The sequence below is a fragment of the Pseudophryne corroboree genome, chromosome 1 (genome assembly GCF_028390025.1).
Source record: "Pseudophryne corroboree isolate aPseCor3 chromosome 1, aPseCor3.hap2, whole genome shotgun sequence".
Taxonomy (NCBI): Eukaryota; Metazoa; Chordata; class Amphibia; order Anura; family Myobatrachidae; genus Pseudophryne; species Pseudophryne corroboree.
Window position 1 is genome coordinate 661,004,768 of NC_086444.1, and position 19,493 is coordinate 661,024,260.

Sequence of the window (19,493 nt, forward strand, 5' to 3'; positions counted from 1 at the left end):
TGGTCCCTGTATAATGTGTGTGTGTGTGTGTGTGTTTCAGTGTGCCCCTGGTCCCTGTATAGTGTGTGTGTGTGTGTGTGTGTGTGTGTTTCAGTGTGCCCCTGGTCCCTGTATAGTGTGTGTGACAGTGTGCCCCTGGTCCCTGTATAATGTGTGTGTGTGTGTGTGTGTGTGTGTGTGTGTGTGTGTGTGTGTTTCAGTGTGCCCCTGGTCCCTGTATAGTGTGTGTGTGTGTGTGTGTGTGTGTGTGTGTGTGTGTCAGTGTGCCCCTGGTCCCTGTATAGTGTGTGTGACAGTGTGCCCCTGGTCCCTGTATAATGTGTGTGTGTGTGTGTGTGTGTGTGTGTGTGTGTGTGTGTTTCAGTGTGCCCCTGGTCCCTGTATAGTGTGTGTGTGTGTGTGTGTGTGTGTGTGTGTGTGTGTGTGTCAGTGTGCCCCTGGTCCCTGTACAGTGTTCGTTCTCCCCTACACTCTGTCCCTACAGATGTGTCTGCTTGTAACTTTGCTGCTTCATGCAGTTTATCTTGTTGCTGCCACACAGCATAGCGCCCGCATTACAATAGCCAGCAGTCGTGTGTACGCACGCGCCAGCTCACTACGATGGACCCAGCTGTGAAATCTCCGGGTAGCAGGAGCATAGCCTACCTGCAGCATCGTTGTGCTTACTTTCGGTTAGTTTTTCTGGGTGAGTGTGTACGCGTGCCTGCAACAGTACTTTGTACCGCAGCTTATAGGGCAAGCTGTATAAGGGCACATCTGTATATCCCGAAACCCTCACTCCTATCGCTTTTCCCTGCATCCCGATACCCTCACCCCTACAAAAAATAGTCCCTTCATAAATTTCAGCTCCAGGCCCATATGGACCTTAATCTGGTACTGGTAGTGCGATGTGCGGACATGCTGCAGTTATGATCATGCAGATGTGATTCATTTTTATCAGGGCCTCATAATTATGTACATTTTGTAGGGGGTACCCGGACTCCAGGTCGACACCAATTGGTCGACATGGACAAGGTTGACATGAGTTTTTCAAATTTTTTTTCTTCCATTTTTTTAATGTTTTCATACTTTACGATCCATGTGGACTACGATTGGGAACGGTAACCTGTGAGGCACCTTGCCCGAAAGCGAGCCATGCGAAGGGACGCTGTAAACTAATTGGCGTTCCCGGTCACTCTACGAAGAAAACGACACCAAAAAAACTCATGTCGACCCTTTTCCATGTCTACCTAAGGTGTGTTGACAAATTGGTGTCAATCTAAGGTGTATCGACCTTTTTGGTGTCGACCTGGAGTCCCAGACCCTTTGTAGGGTAATATATGGACACATTAATGCTGCATTCAGACTGCAAATGCCGGATCCTACCCGGTAAGACAAACGTGTACTTACCGGGTGGGATCCGGCATTTGCACTCCGCTGCTGGCTTTCCGACCCGGCAATATACCGGGTCGGTTGCCATAACAACGGAGCGCGCAGCAGGGGCGGGGGTGGAGGCGGCGTCGGGAGATGAGCTCATCTCCAGCGCCGCCTCTCCCTATCTTGTGAATGGGAACCGTGTCGCATCGACACGGCTCCCATTCACACCGCACCTGACCCGGTAATCAACCCGGGTAAAACCCTTCTTTTTTACCGGGTTGATTTACCGGGTCAGGCGACCCGCTAAATCGGCCAGTGTGCTTTCACATCGCACACTGACCCGGTTCGACACGGCAATATGCCGTGTCGGTACCGGGTTATTTGTGCGATGTGAAAGGGGTATAAGTCGCATATTTTTCAAATAAACACTAGCAACATTGATGCATGAAGACCATCAATAATGGGGAAATGGGTGTGTTTTATTATTGAATGATACAAGAAAACTAGTGCTTAGTTGTCTCTTTCATTTTAAGGTCATACCTGTAGTCTGCAATTTAATAAGCTTTCCAAAGTCAGGTTTCTAAATAATGTGAAGTTGATGGGTGAATTTCATAAATTTAATTATTGCCCTGAATAATTCTTTGTTATCCTTTTTAAAATCTGCATTTCTTGTTGTAATAAAATGTACCAGATTTCTTCTGAACCTCTAAGCTATTGGGACCCTTGCTGCTCTTGACTAATAAACTGGACAGCTGCTAATATATACACTTGTTCATAGTAGTTTCATTCTGAAAAGATACATTCTCACAGCAGAGACTTGACAGTTACATTAGTTTCAAAATTCATTTCAGTTTGTTATGCGTCCTATAAATGGCGCCACCTCGTAGCTCAGAAAAATAGATATAGTTGTTACAATTGAACGTTTCTATCTGGCTGCCAGAGAATCTGTGTTGCTGCCCTCTGGTGTCTGACTCTCAATTGGGATTTTCAATTATCATTTACAATAGCAATCACTTGTATAGACTCAATTGTCTCAACCTTAAAATATCACTGGAGCAGTTGATTGATACTGTTAACATTTCGCTGACAAGTCTTCATGCATTGACACAAGTGTGACACACCTTACTTGTTCACACTTGAACAGTGGCAGTAAAAAAACGTACTTGGGATTCTGTATTGCCTTCCAGTTACAATAATAGCTTTATTTAAATAAAGCATTCTTTTTATGAACATTTCCTGCAGATGGTGATAGCGCAAACAGGCTTGCGACGGTACAAGTGTCACTGCGGGGATACTACTGGCTATATAGTACGGCTGTGGCAATTGAAAAATTGTGAGGAGTCTTTTATATCTTGAAAGAACACTCATTTACACTGAAGATGGGCCTTTACTCTCTTTAGTAAATAGACCCGTTAGACTGGCGCTAAGAAAATTATTACATAACAGTCACATGGTGTCAGTGCCATAACTAGACATTTTAGCGCTGTGTGCAAGATACAGCATTGGCAACCCCCCCCCCCCCTAATTTAAAATTGGGCCAGTGCGCGCCGCAGGGGTTCATGGTGAAGGGGCATAGCCACAAAATAATAAGAATTTACTTACCGATAATTCTATTTCTCGTAGTCCGTAGTGGATGCTGGGGACTCCGTCAGGACCATGGGGAGACAGGGCACAAAAATAAAGCTTTAGGATCAGGTGGTGTGTACTGGCTCCTCCCCCTATGACCCTCCTCCAAGCCTCAGTTAGGATACTGTGCCCGGACGAGCGTACACAATAAGGAAGGATATTGAACCCCGGGTAAGACTCATACCAGCCACACCAATCACACCGTATAACTTGTGATCTGAACCCAGTTAACAGTATGACAAACGTAGGAGCCTCTGAACAGACGGCTCACAACAAATAACAACCCGATTTTTTTTGTAACAATAACTATGTACAAGTATTGCAGACAATCCGCACTTGGGATGGGCGCCCAGCATCCACTACGGACTACGAGAAATAGAATTATCGGTAAGTAAATTCTTATTTTCTCTAACGTCCTAAGTGGATGCTGGGGACTCCGTCAGGACCATGGGGATTATACCAAAGCTCCCAAACGGGCGGGAGAGTGCGGATGACTCTGCAGCACCGAATGAGAGAACTCAAGGTCCTCCTCAGCCAGGGTATCAAATTTGTAGAATTTTGCAAACGTATTTGCCCCTGACCAAGTAGCAGCTCGGCAGAGTTGTAATGCCGAGACTCCCCGGGCAGCCGCCCAGGATGAGCCCACTTTCCTTGTGGAATGGGCCTTGACAGATTTAGGTTGTGGCAAGCCTGCCACAGAATGTGCAAGTTGAATTGTGCTACAAATCCAACGAGCAATCGTCTGCTTAGAAGCAGGAGCACCCATCTTGTTGGGTGCATACAATATAAGCAGTGAGTCAGACTTTCTGACTCCCGCCGTTCTTGAAATATATATTTTCAATGCCCGGACCACGTCCAACAACTTGGAATCCTCCAACTCGTTAGTAGCCGCAGGCACCACAATAGGCTGGTTCAGGTGAAACGCTGACACCACCTTAGGCAGAAAATGAGGACGCGTCCGCAGTTCTGCCCTGTCCGTATGGAAAATCAGATATGGGCTCTTATATGATAAAGCCGCCAATTCTGATACTCTCCTGGCTGAAGCCAGGGCCAGTAGCATGGTTACTTTCCATGTGAGATACTTCAGCTCCACCGATTTGAGCGGCTCAAACCAATGGGATTTGAGAAAATCCAAGACTACATTAAGATCCCACGGTGCCACTGGGGGCACAACCGGGGGCTGTATATGTAGTACTCCTTTTACAAAAGTCTGGACTTCAGGAACTGAAGCCAATTCTTTCTGGAAGAAAATCGACAGGGCCGAAATTTGAACCTTAATGGACCCCAATTTGAGGCCCATAGACAATCCTGTTTGCAGGAAATGTAGGAATCGACCCAGTTGAAATTCCTCCGTGGGGGCCTTCCTGGCCTCACACCACGCAACATATTTTCTCCAAATGCGGTGATAATGTTGTGCAGTCACCTCCTTCCTGGCTTTTACCAGTGTAGGAAGGACCTCTTCCGGAATGCCTTTTTCCTTTAGAATTCGGCGTTCAACCGCCATGCCGTCAAACGCAGCCGCGGTAAGTCTTGGAATAGACACGGTCCCTGCTGAAGCAGGTCCCGTCTTAGAGGTAGAGGCCACGGATCCTCCGTGAGCATCTCTTGAAGTTCCGGGTACCAAGTTCTTCTTGGCCAATCCGGAGCCACTAGTATCGTTCTTACTCCCTTCTGCCGTATAATTCTCAGTACTTTTGGTATGAGAGGCAGAGGAGGGAACACATACACTGACTGGAACACCCACGGTGTTACCAGAGCGTCCACAGCTATTGCCTGAGGATCTCTTGACCTGGCGCAATACCTGTCCAGTTTTTTGTTGAGGCGGGACGCCATCATATCCACCATTGGTTTTTCCCAACGGTTCACAATCATGTGGAAGACTTCTGGATGAAGTCCCCACTCTCCCGGGTGTAGATCGTGTCTGCTGAGGAAGTCTGCTTCCCAGTTGTCCACTCCCGGAATTAATACTGCTGACAGTGCTATCACATGATCTTCCGCCCAGCGAAGAATCCTTGCAGCTTCTGCCATTGCTGTCCTGCTTCTTGTGCCGCCCTGTCTGTTTACGTGGGCGACTGCCGTGATGTTGTCCGACTGGATCAACACCGGCTGACCCTGAAGCAGGGGTTTTGCCAGACTTAGAGCATTGTAAATCGCTCTTAGCTCCAGTATATTTATGTGAAGAGACATCTCCAGGCTTGACCATACTCCCTGGAAGTTTCTTCCTTGTGTGACCGCTCCCCAGCCTCTCAGACTGGCATCCGTGGTCACCAGGACCCAGTCCTGTATGCCGAATCTGCGGCCCTCTAACAGATGAGCACTCTGCAACCACCACAGAAGAGACACCCTTGTCCGTGGCGATAAGGTTATCCGCTGATGCATTTGCAGATGCGATCCGGACCATTTGTCCAGCAGATCCCACTGAAAAGTTCGTGCGTGGAATCTGCCGAATGGAATCGCTTCGTAAGAAGCCACCATCTTTCCCAGGACTCTTGTGCATTGATGTACAGACACTGTCCCTGGTTTTAGGAGGTTCCTGACAAGTTCGGATAACTCCCTGGCTTTCTCCTCCGGAAGAAACACCTTTTTCTGAACCGTGTCCAGAATCATTCCCAGGAACAGCAGACGTGTTGTCGGGGTCAACTGAGATTTTGGAAAATTCAGAATCCACCCGTGTTGTTGCAGCACTACTTGGGTTAGTGCTACTCCGTCCTCCAGCTGTTCTCTGGACCTTGCCCTTATCAGGAGATCGTCCAAGTAAGGGATAATTAATACGCCTCTTCTTCGCAGAAGAATCATCATTTCGGCCATTACCTTGGTAAAGACCCGAGGTGCCGTGGACAATCCAAACGGCAGCGTCTGAAACTGATAATGACAGTTTGGCACCACGAACCTGAGGTACCCTTGATGTGAAGGGCAAATTGGGACATGCAGGTAAGCATCCTTTATGTCCAGGGACACCATAAAGTCCCCTTCTTCCAGATTCGCTATCACTGCTCTGAGTGACTCCATCTTGAACTTGAATTTTTGTATGTACAGGTTCAAAGATTTCAGATTTAGAATAGGTCTTACCGAGCCGTCCCGCTTCGGTACCACAAATAGCGTGGAGTAATACCCCTTTCCCTGTTGTAGGAGGGGTACCTTGACTATCACCTGCTGAGCAAACAGCTTGTGAATGGCTTCCAATACCGTCGCCCTGTCTGAGGGAGACGTTGGCAAAGCAGACTTTAGGAACCGGCGAGGGGGAGACTTCTCGAATTCCAACCTGTAACCCTGAGATACTACCTGCAGAATCCAGGGGTCCACCTGTGAGCAAGCCCACTGTGCGCTGAAATTCTTGAGTCGACCCCCCACCGTTCCTGAGTCCGCTTGTAAGGCCCCAGCGTCATGCTGAGGGCTTTGCAGAACCCTGGGAGGGCTTCTGTTCCTGGGCAGGGGCTGCTTGCTGCCCTCTCTTACCCCTCCCTCTGCCCCTAGGCAGATATGACTGTCCTTTTGTCCGCTTGTTCTTATAGGACCGAAAGGACTGCGGCTGAAAAGACGGTGTCTTTTTCTGTTGGGAGGGGGTCTGAGGTAAAAAGGTGGATTTTCCGGCAGTTGCCGTGGCCACCAGATCCGATAGACCGACGCCAAATAATTCCTCCCCTTTATACGGCAATACTTCCATATGTCGTTTGGAATCCGCATCACCTGACCACTGTCGCGTCCATAAACTCCTTCTGGCAGATATGGACATCGCATTTACTCTCGATGCCAGAGTGCAAATATCTCTCTGCGCATCTCGCATATAAAGGAAAGCATCCTTTAATTGCTCTATAGTCAATAAAATACTGTCCCTATCCAGGGTATCAATATTTTCAGTCAGGGAATCCAACCAGACGACCCCAGCACTGCACATCCAGGCTGAGGCGATGGCCGGTCGCAGTATAACACCAGTATGTGTGTATATACTTTTTAGGGTAGTTTCCAGTCTCCTATCTGCTGGATCCTTGAGGGCGGCCGTATCCGGAGACGGTAACGCCACTTGTTTTGATAAGCGTGTGAGCGCCTTATCCACCCTAGGGGGTGTTTCCCAGCGCGCCCTAACCTCTGGCGGGAAAGGGTATAATGCTAATAACTTTTTTGAAATTAGCATTTTTCTATCTGGGTTAAACCACGCTTCATCACATACATCATTTAATTCCTCTGATTCAGGAAAAACTACAGGTAGTTTTTTCACCCCCCACATAATACCCCTTTTTGTGGTACTTGCAGCATCAGAGATATGCAAAGCCTCCTTCATTGCCGTGATCATATAACGTGTGGCCCTACTTGAAAATACGTTTGTTTCATCACCGTCGACACTAGATTCAGTGTCTGGGTCTGGGTCTGTGTCGACCGACTGAGGTAAAGGGCGCTTTACAGCCCCTGACGGTGTCTGAGACGCCTGGGCAGGTACTAACTGGTTTGCCGGCCGTCTCATGTCGTCAACTGATTTTTGTAATGTGCTGACATTATCACGTAATTCCATAAACAAAGCCATCCATTCCGGTGTCGACTCCCTGGGGGGGTGACATCACCATTATCGGCAATTGCTCTGCCTCCACGCCAACATCGTCCTCATACATGTCGACACACATGTACCGACACACAGCAGACACACAGGGAATGCTCTTATCGAAGACAGGACCCCACTAGTCCTTTGGGGAGACAGAGGGAGAGTTTGCCAGCACACACCCAAGCGCTATAATATATATGGGAACAACCTTATATAAGTGTTGTTCCTTATAGCAGCTTAAATATATCCAGTATATCGCCAAAAAATGCCCCCCCCTCTCTGTTTTACCCTGTTTCTGTAGTGCAGTGCAGGGGAGAGTCCTGGGAGCCTTCCTCACAGCGGAGCTGAGCAGGAAAATGGCGCTGTGTGCTGAGGAGAATAAGCCCCGCCCCCTATTTCGGCGGGCTTTCCTCCCGTGGATTTAGATAACTGGCATGGGTTAAATACATACATATAGCCTTAATGGCTATATGTGATGTATTCTTTTGCCTTAAGGTAATAAAATATTGCTGCCCAGGGCGCCCCCAGCAGCGCCCTGCACCCTCCGTGACCGCTTGGTGTGAAGTGTGTGACAACAATGGCGCACAGCTGCAGTGCTGTGCGCTACCTTCATGAAGACTGAAGAGCCTTCTGCCGCCTGTTTCCGGACCTTCAATCTTCAGCATCTGTAAGGGGGGTCGGCGGCGCGGCTCCGGGACGAACCCCAGGGTGAGACCTGTGTTCCGACTCCCTCTGGAGCTAATGGTGTCCAGTAGCCTAAGAATCCAATCCATCCTGCACGCAGGTGAGTTGAAATTCTCTCCCCTAAGTCCCTCGATGCAGTGAGCCTGTTGCCAGCAGGACTCACTGAAAATAAAAAACCTAAAAAACTTTTTCTAAGCAGCTCTTTAAGAGAGCCACCTAGATTGCACCCTGCTCGGACGGGCACAAAAACCTAACTGAGGCTTGGAGGAGGGTCATAGGGGGAGGAGCCAGTACACACCACCTGATCCTAAAGCTTTATTTTTGTGCCCTGTCTCCTGCGGAGCCGCTATTCCCCATGGTCCTGACGGAGTCCCCAGCATCCACTTAGGACGGTAGGGAAAATACCAGTTCATATTACGCTGCACAGTGGTCTCCATAATTCAAATTATGCCACACAGTAGTGCCACTTACACACATTACGCTGGACAGAGACCCTGTCGCACATTACGCCGGGCAGAGACCCTGTCGCACATTATGCCGGGCAGAGCTCCCCTTTACAGAGTATGGCGGGCAGAGTCCCCCACATACACACACACATACATGTATTTTGTGTATATATTAGTGTAGATATATACACAATGCTTTAACTTACAAACCCATTGTTTCAAGTTACATTTCAAATATCTATTCAATAACTCTAGATGGCTTGTCTTCTAATTTTATAAGAAAAGTAGTATCATCACTAAAAGTGTTTTTGTTCTTTGAGATATGAGGTTTGTTAATGATTTGACACACTTTTCTCATCAGATTTTCACATGTGTAGCGGTTAAGTGATTATCATTAAATGGTGGACATATGCAGTTCCCATAATGGAGCTAACAATAGGAGTCCTTGACCTGAAAAATTTTAACCCAACACATGCAAAATTCTGTGCAGCCTGTGTCTTCCCCTGCACATTAAACCACTGACATCATGTCATGTCATTCTTGGATGGTGGGGCCACCGACTCTGTGTCCTGTGTGATGTCACCGCTTGTATAAACCTTAGTTACAGCCCTGATGTGCATTTTCATTTTTAGTGTTTGAAATTGTGAATAATGTGCTCATGAAGAATGCGTAATTGGTGTCTTTGCAACAAATTTTAAAGTAAATCTGCTTTTTTTTTTTTTTTTTTAAATTGTTCTCCTGATACTTTAACTTTATTTAACAGAGCAAGTGTGCTATAAGGAAATGTCCACCACTACAGCCCACAGCTTTACTCATTACTTATTCTTCTTGTTTCCTTTTGCGTGGCTCATCCCACCACTTTTCTGACCTGTCTTGAAGTAGATTGGCAGACTCACTCAGGAGCCCAATCACACACTATTTCAATATCTGGCAAGAATGCATTAAAGACGCCATCCTATTATGTCTGGATCAGTGCAGGCATTCAGACAATTGCACATCCAATGATCATCTCACTAGTCTACCCATCATGCTTTCACCTTATTCTTGCAGTCTTCTTAGGCTGTGTTTTTTTGTTTTCTGGTTGGGTTTTTTGCCCTCAGTGTCAGCTTGAATAATTGGAACAAAAGCAGCAATACAATGCTTCCCTGACTCTCTTAAACCTACAATCACTTAATGCATCTGTATTTCCTGCTAGTGTCCACTTACTTGTCTTATTGGCAGAATGAAGATTTTAGGTTACAGTCAGTAAAGTGGAAACCAAGGATTTTTGAGTAGTGTTTTTTTTATTTGTTTTATTCAAGAAAAGTTAATTTATTGTTTGTGTTTATTTTTACTCTGAGCTTTTGTGCTCCTAGGGAACTGTGCTTATTTTATAGTTGTGGGGTGGTGTATCAAACCTACTAAAGAGAAAAATGGTGAATCAATCCGTTTCTAACGTCTTATTTTTAGAATGTGCTAGATAAATATTTATTAGCAGCGGATTGATTGCTATGAGCAGCTTCTCCATGTTTTTTTTTTTTTTTTTACTCTGTCACAGTTTAATACATCTCCCTGCAATTGCTAGTGTGACAGTCACCCCAGAGGCACCCAGCTTGTTCATTATTCTGACCCCTACAGGCCAGTCAGGAGGAAACGTGCAATTTTAAGTGCAGAGCTGGTAATTACAGAATTAGGGGGTAGGCAGGCACAGAGCACACTATTTTTATTTTTATTTGTAGTCTAGAGCAGTGGTTCTCAAACTCTGTCCCCAGGACCCCACACAGTGCATGTTTTGCAGGTAACACAGCAAGTGCACAGGTGTATTAATTACTCACTGACACATTTTAAAAGGTCACAGGTAGAGCTAATTATTTCACTTGCGATTCTTTGAGGAGCCTACAAAACATGCACTGTGTGGGGTCCTGAGGACCGAGTTTGAGAACCTGTGGTCTAGAGGAATCTTCCGTTTTGAACCAGTGAGGATTTTGCAAGGGGCTCTATGGGTTTCCACATGTAGTGCGCGCACTGAAAATTCTAATGAAGTTTAAAAAAAATTCATCGATGGAACACACAACCACTCCAAAGATTTACATATACCAGACAATAGTTGTAACAAATTAGAGAGTTGAGACTGTGACTGTATTTTGATAGTTTTAAAGTCCTTTTGATCGGTAATAAAAAAATAGATTTTTAACTTTTTCATACTTTACTATCCACATATACTATGATTGGGAATAGTAAACTGTGCCGAGTACAGCGGTACACTAATTGGGGTTCCTGGTCTTGTTACGGAAAAAAATGACACCAAAAACAGTTAAAAAATCCATGTCACCTTTTCATGTGTCAACCTGCCCTGCGTCGACAATTTTCATGTCGACTATATTTTCCATGTCGACCATGTCAATGTTGACCTAATGACTGTCGACCTTAACATGGTCGACCATTCATACCAGAACCCCCTTTGTCTTGGTCACTAAGGTGTGAATTTAGTTTTCTGGTAGCTTCAGACTATTGCTTTTATGTGTGTTCAGTTTGCAACCCTCTATTCCTGATTAAATACATGATAATACGAACACATAGTTCAAGCATAAACTATTAACTTTGATTTAAAAAAAAATACCACATATTTAAACCTGGCATATTAAGTAAGGAAACTAGGCCAGCGTTTCATTTTCAGGTGTCTTGTACAGTGGATGTGGTAATATTATATAACCGTTCACAATTAATTTCAGTACTGTTTAATTGTACCTTTTGTTTAGATACTAATTGCTATTTGTAGTTCTATCATTGATATTCTCAATACTCTCTCACAGGTACGAGAACTGGTTCTGGATAACTGCAGAGCACGTGAAGGCAAAATCGAGGGTCTAACAGCAGAATTTGTGAATCTGGAGTTTCTCAGCTTAATAAATGTCATGTTGATGTCTGTGTCAAATCTTCCAAAGCTACCCAAATTAAAAAAGGTAAGGTGAAAGATTTGTTTTAGTTTTTTAATTTACTATTGTGAATAAAATCAACCGATTATATAGTCTAGGTAGAAACTGCAACAGCGTTCTGTGCAAAAAAATAATAATAATCTCTTCAAATTGTTGTAAACCCAAAAGTTATTCTCTGGTGATCATGTGTGCTCACCAGAGAACCCTGCACTGCAGAAGTAATTCTGAAGGCCAGGATAGGCTCTCCCATCCTGGCTTCAGTAACTTCAGGGGCTTCTTCTTTTAAAAGATGTGGGCCCTTAGTGGTTATTGTGGGATGGTATCTGGATGCTGGTGGTCAGAATACTGACACCTGTTACGTAAGTACCCTAATTCCTAATCCTCTACCGTAGCCTAACCCTAATAGAATCCGTGTTTGTTCTGATTTGGAAAAGTGGAGTAATTTCGAAACAATTATAACTTTTACTGAATAAATAAATGCATATATTGATGTTTGAATGTGATGAGCCCCAAATAGGCTCATCACTGAAGGGGTTAATATTGTATATGGTCAAGAGCAAGTGTGATGTCTGCTTTATTAAATAACAAACAAGTATACAAGAGTCTATATTGATGAGTAAAAGGAAAACCAAATAAACGTTATTTAATCATGAAATATATGCACAGATTCTGTGTAACGGTTTATTCTTCTATTGAGACAAATAAGAAAAAATGTATTTGTAAATGTATCTAGCCTTTAAAGAACTTGAGACCTTTTCTACAGCAACTAATTACATTTGCTATGTTATCAGCTGTGTCAGCCACAAGTGGCAAGCAGTATTACTTTGGCAATATGCTGTATGATCCTTGCTCTGCACTCTGACCTCACAATCCTAGTTGTATGCACTAAATACTCGCCTAAAGTTTTATACTTAATTCTTATGTCTGCTTTATGTCTGGTAATATCTTTCAGAAACAGGGCTTTAGTAGAAACTGTGAGCCGAATAGAATTTAGCTTTTGTGGAGTCATTTATTATCAACACTTTTTTTTTTTTTTTATTAGGTTAAGGCTTTTAATACTGCACACTGATACTTTAATGTTGGTTACACTGGTGAAAAAGGGAGGACCTGTTCTACAATTTATCAAGGGTCTATTTTTAAATTAAGAAATAAAGTCCATATTTTGCCATGATTAGTAAGTATGGAGTTAAGAGTGACTGCAAAATAATAGCTTAGTTTTCCATATCAGTTTCCTGTTTAGGTTTTAATATTTTTTTTGTTCTCTCTCAATGTAATTGCAATCTATAGTCACACAAGTAATCAAAGGCAAAACATAGTTTGTACTTGTCATAATGACTTCTTCCCCATATGCTGGAGGGGCCATTTAGCCATTGGTGGATTTATTACCTATGATGTCACTCACTACCCTGTTAATATTTAGTTTGGTAATGCTTTTCGGACTGATCAGAACAGTCTCCAAACATAGCACTGCTATATGACTTTCATGGGAGATCCTCTTCCATCCTACAGAAGACCAAACTTTGGCCGATCTAAACTTTCACTTCTTTCTCAGGGCTTGCTTCATGGACTCATGCTGGAGCACAGTAGTGGCTATGGTGGCCAATCCTGGGATCGGTATAGGCGGGATCCTGGGATTTAGGCCAAAAATCATCCGGAATTCAATCCCAGGATTGAAAGCTCCAATCCTGGGGATTTCGGGATCAGACAGTCCTTTTTGTTTTTTTTTTATGCTAGGCAGTGTTGAGCTTCCTCAGGAGGCTCAGATGCTGCCCGGCTCCATCCTCCTGGCACCCCCTGCGCAGCATGAAGTGAAGTCAGAGGTCACACTGCGCAGCCAGCCACCCGCTGCACTGACCTCACCGGACCTGAGGAAGTTACCCACCCACCCTTTCAGGTACCATGGTAGTGAGTTATGTATGCGGGATTGGGTGGGGCAGACACACACACACATAGGGAAAAGCCAATCTCTGGTATCCCGGGATTGACCAATTTTCAATTGCGATACCCGGGATTGGCCACTCTAGTAGTGGCATCTTTATACGCAGCTACTGTTCTATTATTCTAAGGCAGCAGGAGGAACCTCCTGGCTGCTGCTGCATCCGAGGACACAGGATCAGATCACTCTGCAGGACCATTGGCCATCTGAGTAACCTTAAAGTAACTCAGAATGACCGCCGCACCTCCATAGCCTGGAAATCTGCATGACCCTGGCCTCAGCAATCCTACCTTGTCCCCAAATGGCTGCAGACTGTCACTCACCTGATGTCTTGAGCCGCACTGTATGCGGGGGTGCAGGACTTTTTATTTTATTTATTAACAGTTTCTTATATAGCGCAGCAAATTCCGTTGCGCTTTACAATTTGGAAATAACAATGATATAACAAAACTGGGTAATAACAAACGGTCATAGATGTAGGAGGGTCCTGCTCGCAAGCTTACAATCTATAGAGAAATAAGTATTGATACACAAGGATAGATAGTTGCTCACCAGATTGCAAAGGTTCTTGGTGGGCTGTATGATATGGTCACACAGCAATGATGACCCGGGGTCGGGAGGAAGGATGAGAAGACATGTGAGGATCTGTGTGGACTGTGCAGAGTTGATGCAATTTGATAGGAAGGTTTATGAAAATTATGTGGGGGGTTCTGGAATTTGATACGCTTTCCTGAAAAGGTGAGTTTTCAGGGAACGCTTGAAGGTTTGGAGACTAGAGGAGAGTCTTCGTTTGAGAGCGAGTTAGGGTCGGAGTTTTGTTTTTTCAAATTGGGAGTAATCACTGCATGCTTGAAGAGTGAAGGAAAAATACCAGTAGAGAGAGAGAGAGAGGACCTTGTCTGCACATGCCCAGTGTGCATCTTGCAAAGATCGGTCCAGCCTGCGTCCTTACTGCAGGAAAGAGCCTTATGCTAAACATTTTGTAATTTCTTTATGGAATGGATCAATTGTGTTAGCATGCTAAGAGGAGCTGAGGAACCTGCAAATACAGTGAGAGAGGTATGACCAATTATATATGGGCAGTATTGTCTTGAGTTTAAAACCCAGAAAGCTAAGAAAAGTGAAGTGCTATACTAGTATATGTTGGTTACAAGTTGTATGTTTGTGGGGGTTTTCTGTTTGATTTGTTCTATTTCTCTTATGTCATAGAGAATGCTGGGGTCCACATTAGTACCATGGGGTGTAGATGGGTCCACCAGGAGCCATTGGCACTTTAAGAGTTTAAGCGTGTGGGCTGGCTCCTCCCTCTATGCCCCTCCTACCTACTCAGTTTAGAAAATGTGCCTGGAGGAGCCGGTCACAGCTAGGGGAGCTCTCCTGAACTTTCCTAAAGAAGTTTAGTTTAGAGTTTTCTATTTTACAGGGAGGCTGCTGGCAACAGCCTCCCTGCAGCGTGGGACTAAGGGGGGGGGGGGGGGGTATGGAGCAGTGTCCGCCCTGCGGGGTCTGAGCCACTGACTCCGCTGACTGGACACTGAGCTCCAGAGGGGCTGATCGGTCTCCGCAGCAGGGGAACCGCTCACCCCAGCAGCATGCCGCCGACCCCTTACAGAGCTGAAGCATGTGGTGAGTTAGTCACCGACCCCCCTAGCAAGCGGGGGGCCGGTGTGAAGATGGCGGCAATAGGGGATGGAGCGCAGTATTAACCACTCCTCAGGCCAGTTTAAACTTCTGAAGAGCGGGAAGACAGCGCCATGAACGGGGCGGAGCTTCTCAGAGCGGACCCTGCAGCGTTCCAGCGCCATTTTCCTGCATGCAGTAGCTGAAGAAAGATTCTGGTCCCTCCACAGCAGCTCCAGATTACTGTATTACGGTACCAAGGGGTTGTAGAAGGGAGGGGAGACTGATATATTGACTGTTAGACCTATTAAGGAGCACAAGTCAGCGCTGATAAGGGGTTTCTCCTTGTAAAAAAAAAAAAGCGCTGGTCTGGGTTGGCTCCAATCTCTGTCTCTCTTGCCATTCTTGGGGGGGAAACTCTGTCTTACTCAAACCTGTGTGTTTGGTAGTCACCTGCAGCAATGTCCAGGGATACAATGTTATATGCTGCAGAGGATTTATTCTCCCAGGATGATCCCATTCCATGTAATCAGGTTAGCACCGGTTTAGCACAGATTCCAGCAAGGGAACCAGAGTGGTTTTCCTCTATCAAGACTTGGATTTCTCAGATTTCTGACAGGGTTGCCAGTAATGAATCTGCAACCCAGGTATTGCAGTCCTCTATGGATGTGTGGCCTTTGTCAGGTACCTCAGGTCACCCCTCATTATACCCCCACAAACGTGCGCTTGTGCAGGTAATGCAAGACGACACGGATACCGATTCTGACACTACAGATGGTGATGGGGATGTATTGCGGGGGTCCGCATCTCTTGCAAGGGGGGTGCAATTGTTGATAGAGGCTATCAGGGATGTGTTAAATGTTAATGATGCCACACCTGAGCAGGTTGAGGAGGCTTTCTTCACTGAAAACAAGAAAGCCTCGCTAACCTTCCCTGCGTCAAAGGAGCTGAATGCTATATTTGAGAAGGCCTGGGTGAATCCTGAAAATAAATTTCAGATCCCTAAGAGGATTCTGGTAGCTTTTCCTTTCCCTGAGGAGGATAGGGAAAAGTGGGAAAACCCGCCGATTGTTGACACATCTGTATCCAGACTCTCAAAGAAGGTGGTTTTACCGGCACCGGGATCTACCGCCTTAAAGGAGCCGGCAGATAGGAAAATTGATAATACTCTGAAATTAGTGTACACTGCTTCAGGGGCCATATTGCGTCCCACTATTGCTAGTGCATGGATTGCAAAGGCAATAGTGAAGTGGTCGGCTGCCTTAATGGAGGATTTGGATACGATGGATAGGGATAACGTTGCATTGTATTTATGCAACATTCATGATTCTGCAGGTTTTATGGTAGAATCCATGGGTTCCATGGCTGCGTGAATTTCTTCTATGTCTGTTTCAGCTCGTCGGGGACTGTGGCTCCGCCAGTGGTCGGCCGACGCGGAATCCAGAAAAAGCGTGGAGTCGCTGCCCTATACAGGCCAGGCTCTCTTTCGGGAAGCCCTAGACGCGTGGATATCTACCGCGGGTAAGTCTCCGTATCTTCCCTCAGCAGCACCTGCTCCGAAGAGATCCTTCTCCTCAGCTACGCAGCAGTCCTTTCGGCCCAACAAGTCCAGAAAGGCCAAATCATCCAATACCTTCTTCAGGAGAGGTAAGGTTATATCCAAGAAGCCTGCCGCCACAGGTTCCCAAGAACAAAAGCCTGCTTCAGGTTCCCCAAAGTCCTCTGCATGACTGTGGATGGGAAGGCCCGGAGGTGGGGCCTGTGGGAGCGAGACTCAGACAGTTCAGTCATGTCTGGGTATCATCCGGCCTGGATCCCTGGGTGGTAGATATTGTATCTCAGGGATACAGGCTGGAATTTCAAAGTCTCCCTCCTCAGTTTTTTCAAGTCGGGCTTACCGACTCTGTTGGAGGACAGCACAGTGCTTCAAGACGCTGTCCAAAAGCTGGTGGAGGCACAAGTCATTGTGCTGGTACCACCGCACATGCTGACAAAGTGTTATTATTCGAACCTTTTCGTGGTACCAAAACAGGATGGTTCGGTCAGGCCCATTCTGAACCTAAAATCATTGAACCCCTTTCTAAAGGAGTTCAGGTTCAAGATGGAGTCTCTCAGAGCGGTGATATCAGCTCTGGAAGAGGGGGAATTCCTGGTATCACTGGATATCAAAGATACGTACCTTCACATTCCGATCTGGCTGCCGCATCAGGCTTATCTCCGCTTCGCATTGCTGGACTGTCATTTTCAGTTCCAGGCCCCGCCATTCGGCCTCTCAACAGCACCAAGGGTGTTTACCAAGGTGATGGCGGAAATGATGATGCTACTCCGCAAGCAGGGTGTGAACATCATTCTTTATCTGGACGATCTCCTGATAAAAGCATCGTCCAGGGAGAAGCTGCTGCAGTCAGTTGTTCTCACAACGCGGCTGCTTCAGAGTCGGGTGGATTCTGAATTTTCCAAAGTCACATTTGGAACCAACCCAGAGATTCATTTCTGGGAATGATCCTGGATACGGAAGTGCAGTGAGTATTTCTTCCGCGGGACAAGGCGTTGGTGTCCAATCCATGGTCCGGGATGTCTTGAAGCCAGCCCGGGTGTCGGTATCAATGCATTCGCCTATTGGGAAAGATGGTGGCCTCTTACTAGGCTCTCCAGTACGGGAGGTTTCATGCTCGGACCTTCCAACTGGACCTCCTGGACAAGTGGTCAGGATCTCACCTCCACATGCATCAGAGAATTCGTCTGTCACCAAGGGCAAGGATTTCACTCCTCTAGTGGCTCCAATTGCCTCACCTCCTGGAAGGCCGCAGGTTCTGTATTCAGGACTTGGTCCTGCTAACAACGGATGCGAGCCTCCGGGGCTGGGGAGCAGTCACTCAAGGGGTGACCTTCCAAGGACGGTGGTCAAGCCTGGAAGCCGGCCTGCCCATCAGCATTCTGGAACTAAGAGCCATCTACAACGGTCTTCAGGCGGCCCCTCTTCTAAAAAACCGGGCCATTCAAGTGCAGCCGGACAACGTAACAGTGGCTTATATTAACCGACAGGGCAGAACGAGAGCAGAGCGGCAATGTCAGAGGCCACAAGAATACTCCTCTGGACGGAAAAGCACGCGCTGGCACTGTCAGCCATCTTCATTCCGGGAGTAGACAACTGGGAAGCAGACTACCTCAGGAGACACGATCTCCATCCGGGAGAGTGGGGTCTCAAGGAGGTAACAGATCTTTGGGGCCTACCCCAAATAGACATGATGGCCTCTCGTCTCAACAAGAAGCTTCGGCGTTACTGTTCCAGGTCGAGGGACCCACAGGCAGTGGCAGTGGATGCCCTGGTGTCTCGGTAGGTGTTCCAGTCAGTGTACGTGTTTCCACCTCTCCCACTGATCCCAAGAATCCTAAAGCTCATATGGAGAACAAGGGTTCACGCGATTATCATTACCCCAGACTGGCCAAGAAGGGCTTGGTACTCGGACCTTCTGAATCTACAGCAAGAAGAGCCGAGGCCTCTTCCTCTTCGAGAGGACCTGTTGCAGCAGGGGCCGTTCGCCTATCAAGACTTACTGCGGCTACGTTTGACAGCATGGAAGTTGAGCGCCTGATTCTTGCTCGGAAGAGTATTCCGAAAGAAGTGATTCCTACCCTCATACAGGCTAGGAAAGGGGTAACGTCTAAACATAACCATAGTATTTGGAAGAAATATGTCTCTTGGTGTGAGTCCAAGAAGTTTCCTGTGGTGGAATTACAACTGGGACGTTTCTTCCTCTTCCTGCAGGCAGGAGTGGATATGGGGCTGAGATTGGGATCTGTAAAGGTCCAGATTTCAGCCCTGTCTACTTTTTCAGAAGCAATTGGCTGCCCTCCCTGAGGTTCAGACCTTTTTGAAGGGAGTTCTGCATATCCAACCTTTCTTTGTACCTCCTACGGCGCCATGGGACTTTAACGTGCTGTTGCAGTTTCTCCAGTCGGATTGGTTTGAGCCTCTACAGGAGGTGGAGCTCAAATTTCTTACATGGAAGGCGGTCACTTTGTTGGCCTTAGCTTCTGCTAGGCGTGTCTCTGAGCTGGGTGCTTTGTCATGCAAAAGCCCTTACTTGATCTTCCATGAGGATAGAGCGGAGCTCCGGATCGTCCGCAGTTCCTTCCAAAGATTGTGTCGGCATTTCATATCAACCAACCTATTGTGGTGCCAGTGGCTACTGACTCCTCAATTACTTCAAAGTCCTTGGATGTCGTTAGGGCTCTGAAGATTTATGTGAAGAGAACCTCTCGTCGCAGGAATTCGGACTCTGTTTGTCCTATACGATCCCAAGAAAATTGTGTATCCTGCTACTAAGCAGTCGTTTTCTCGCTGGATTAGGTTCACTATCCAGCATTCCTAT

General features: G+C 46.4%; 1 protein-coding gene across 2 annotated transcripts in view; it reads left to right on the forward strand.

Annotated features, from left to right (window-relative positions):
- ANP32B (acidic nuclear phosphoprotein 32 family member B) overlaps positions 1-19,493 on the forward strand; it is a 133,931-nt gene that overhangs the window by 96,771 nt on the left and 17,667 nt on the right. For both annotated transcript variants that reach the window (XM_063914668.1, XM_063914667.1), the window contains exon 2: positions 11,439-11,588. In XM_063914668.1, coding sequence (XP_063770738.1) covers positions 11,439-11,588 — 150 coding nt within the window. The remainder of the gene's footprint in view (positions 1-11,438; positions 11,589-19,493) is intronic.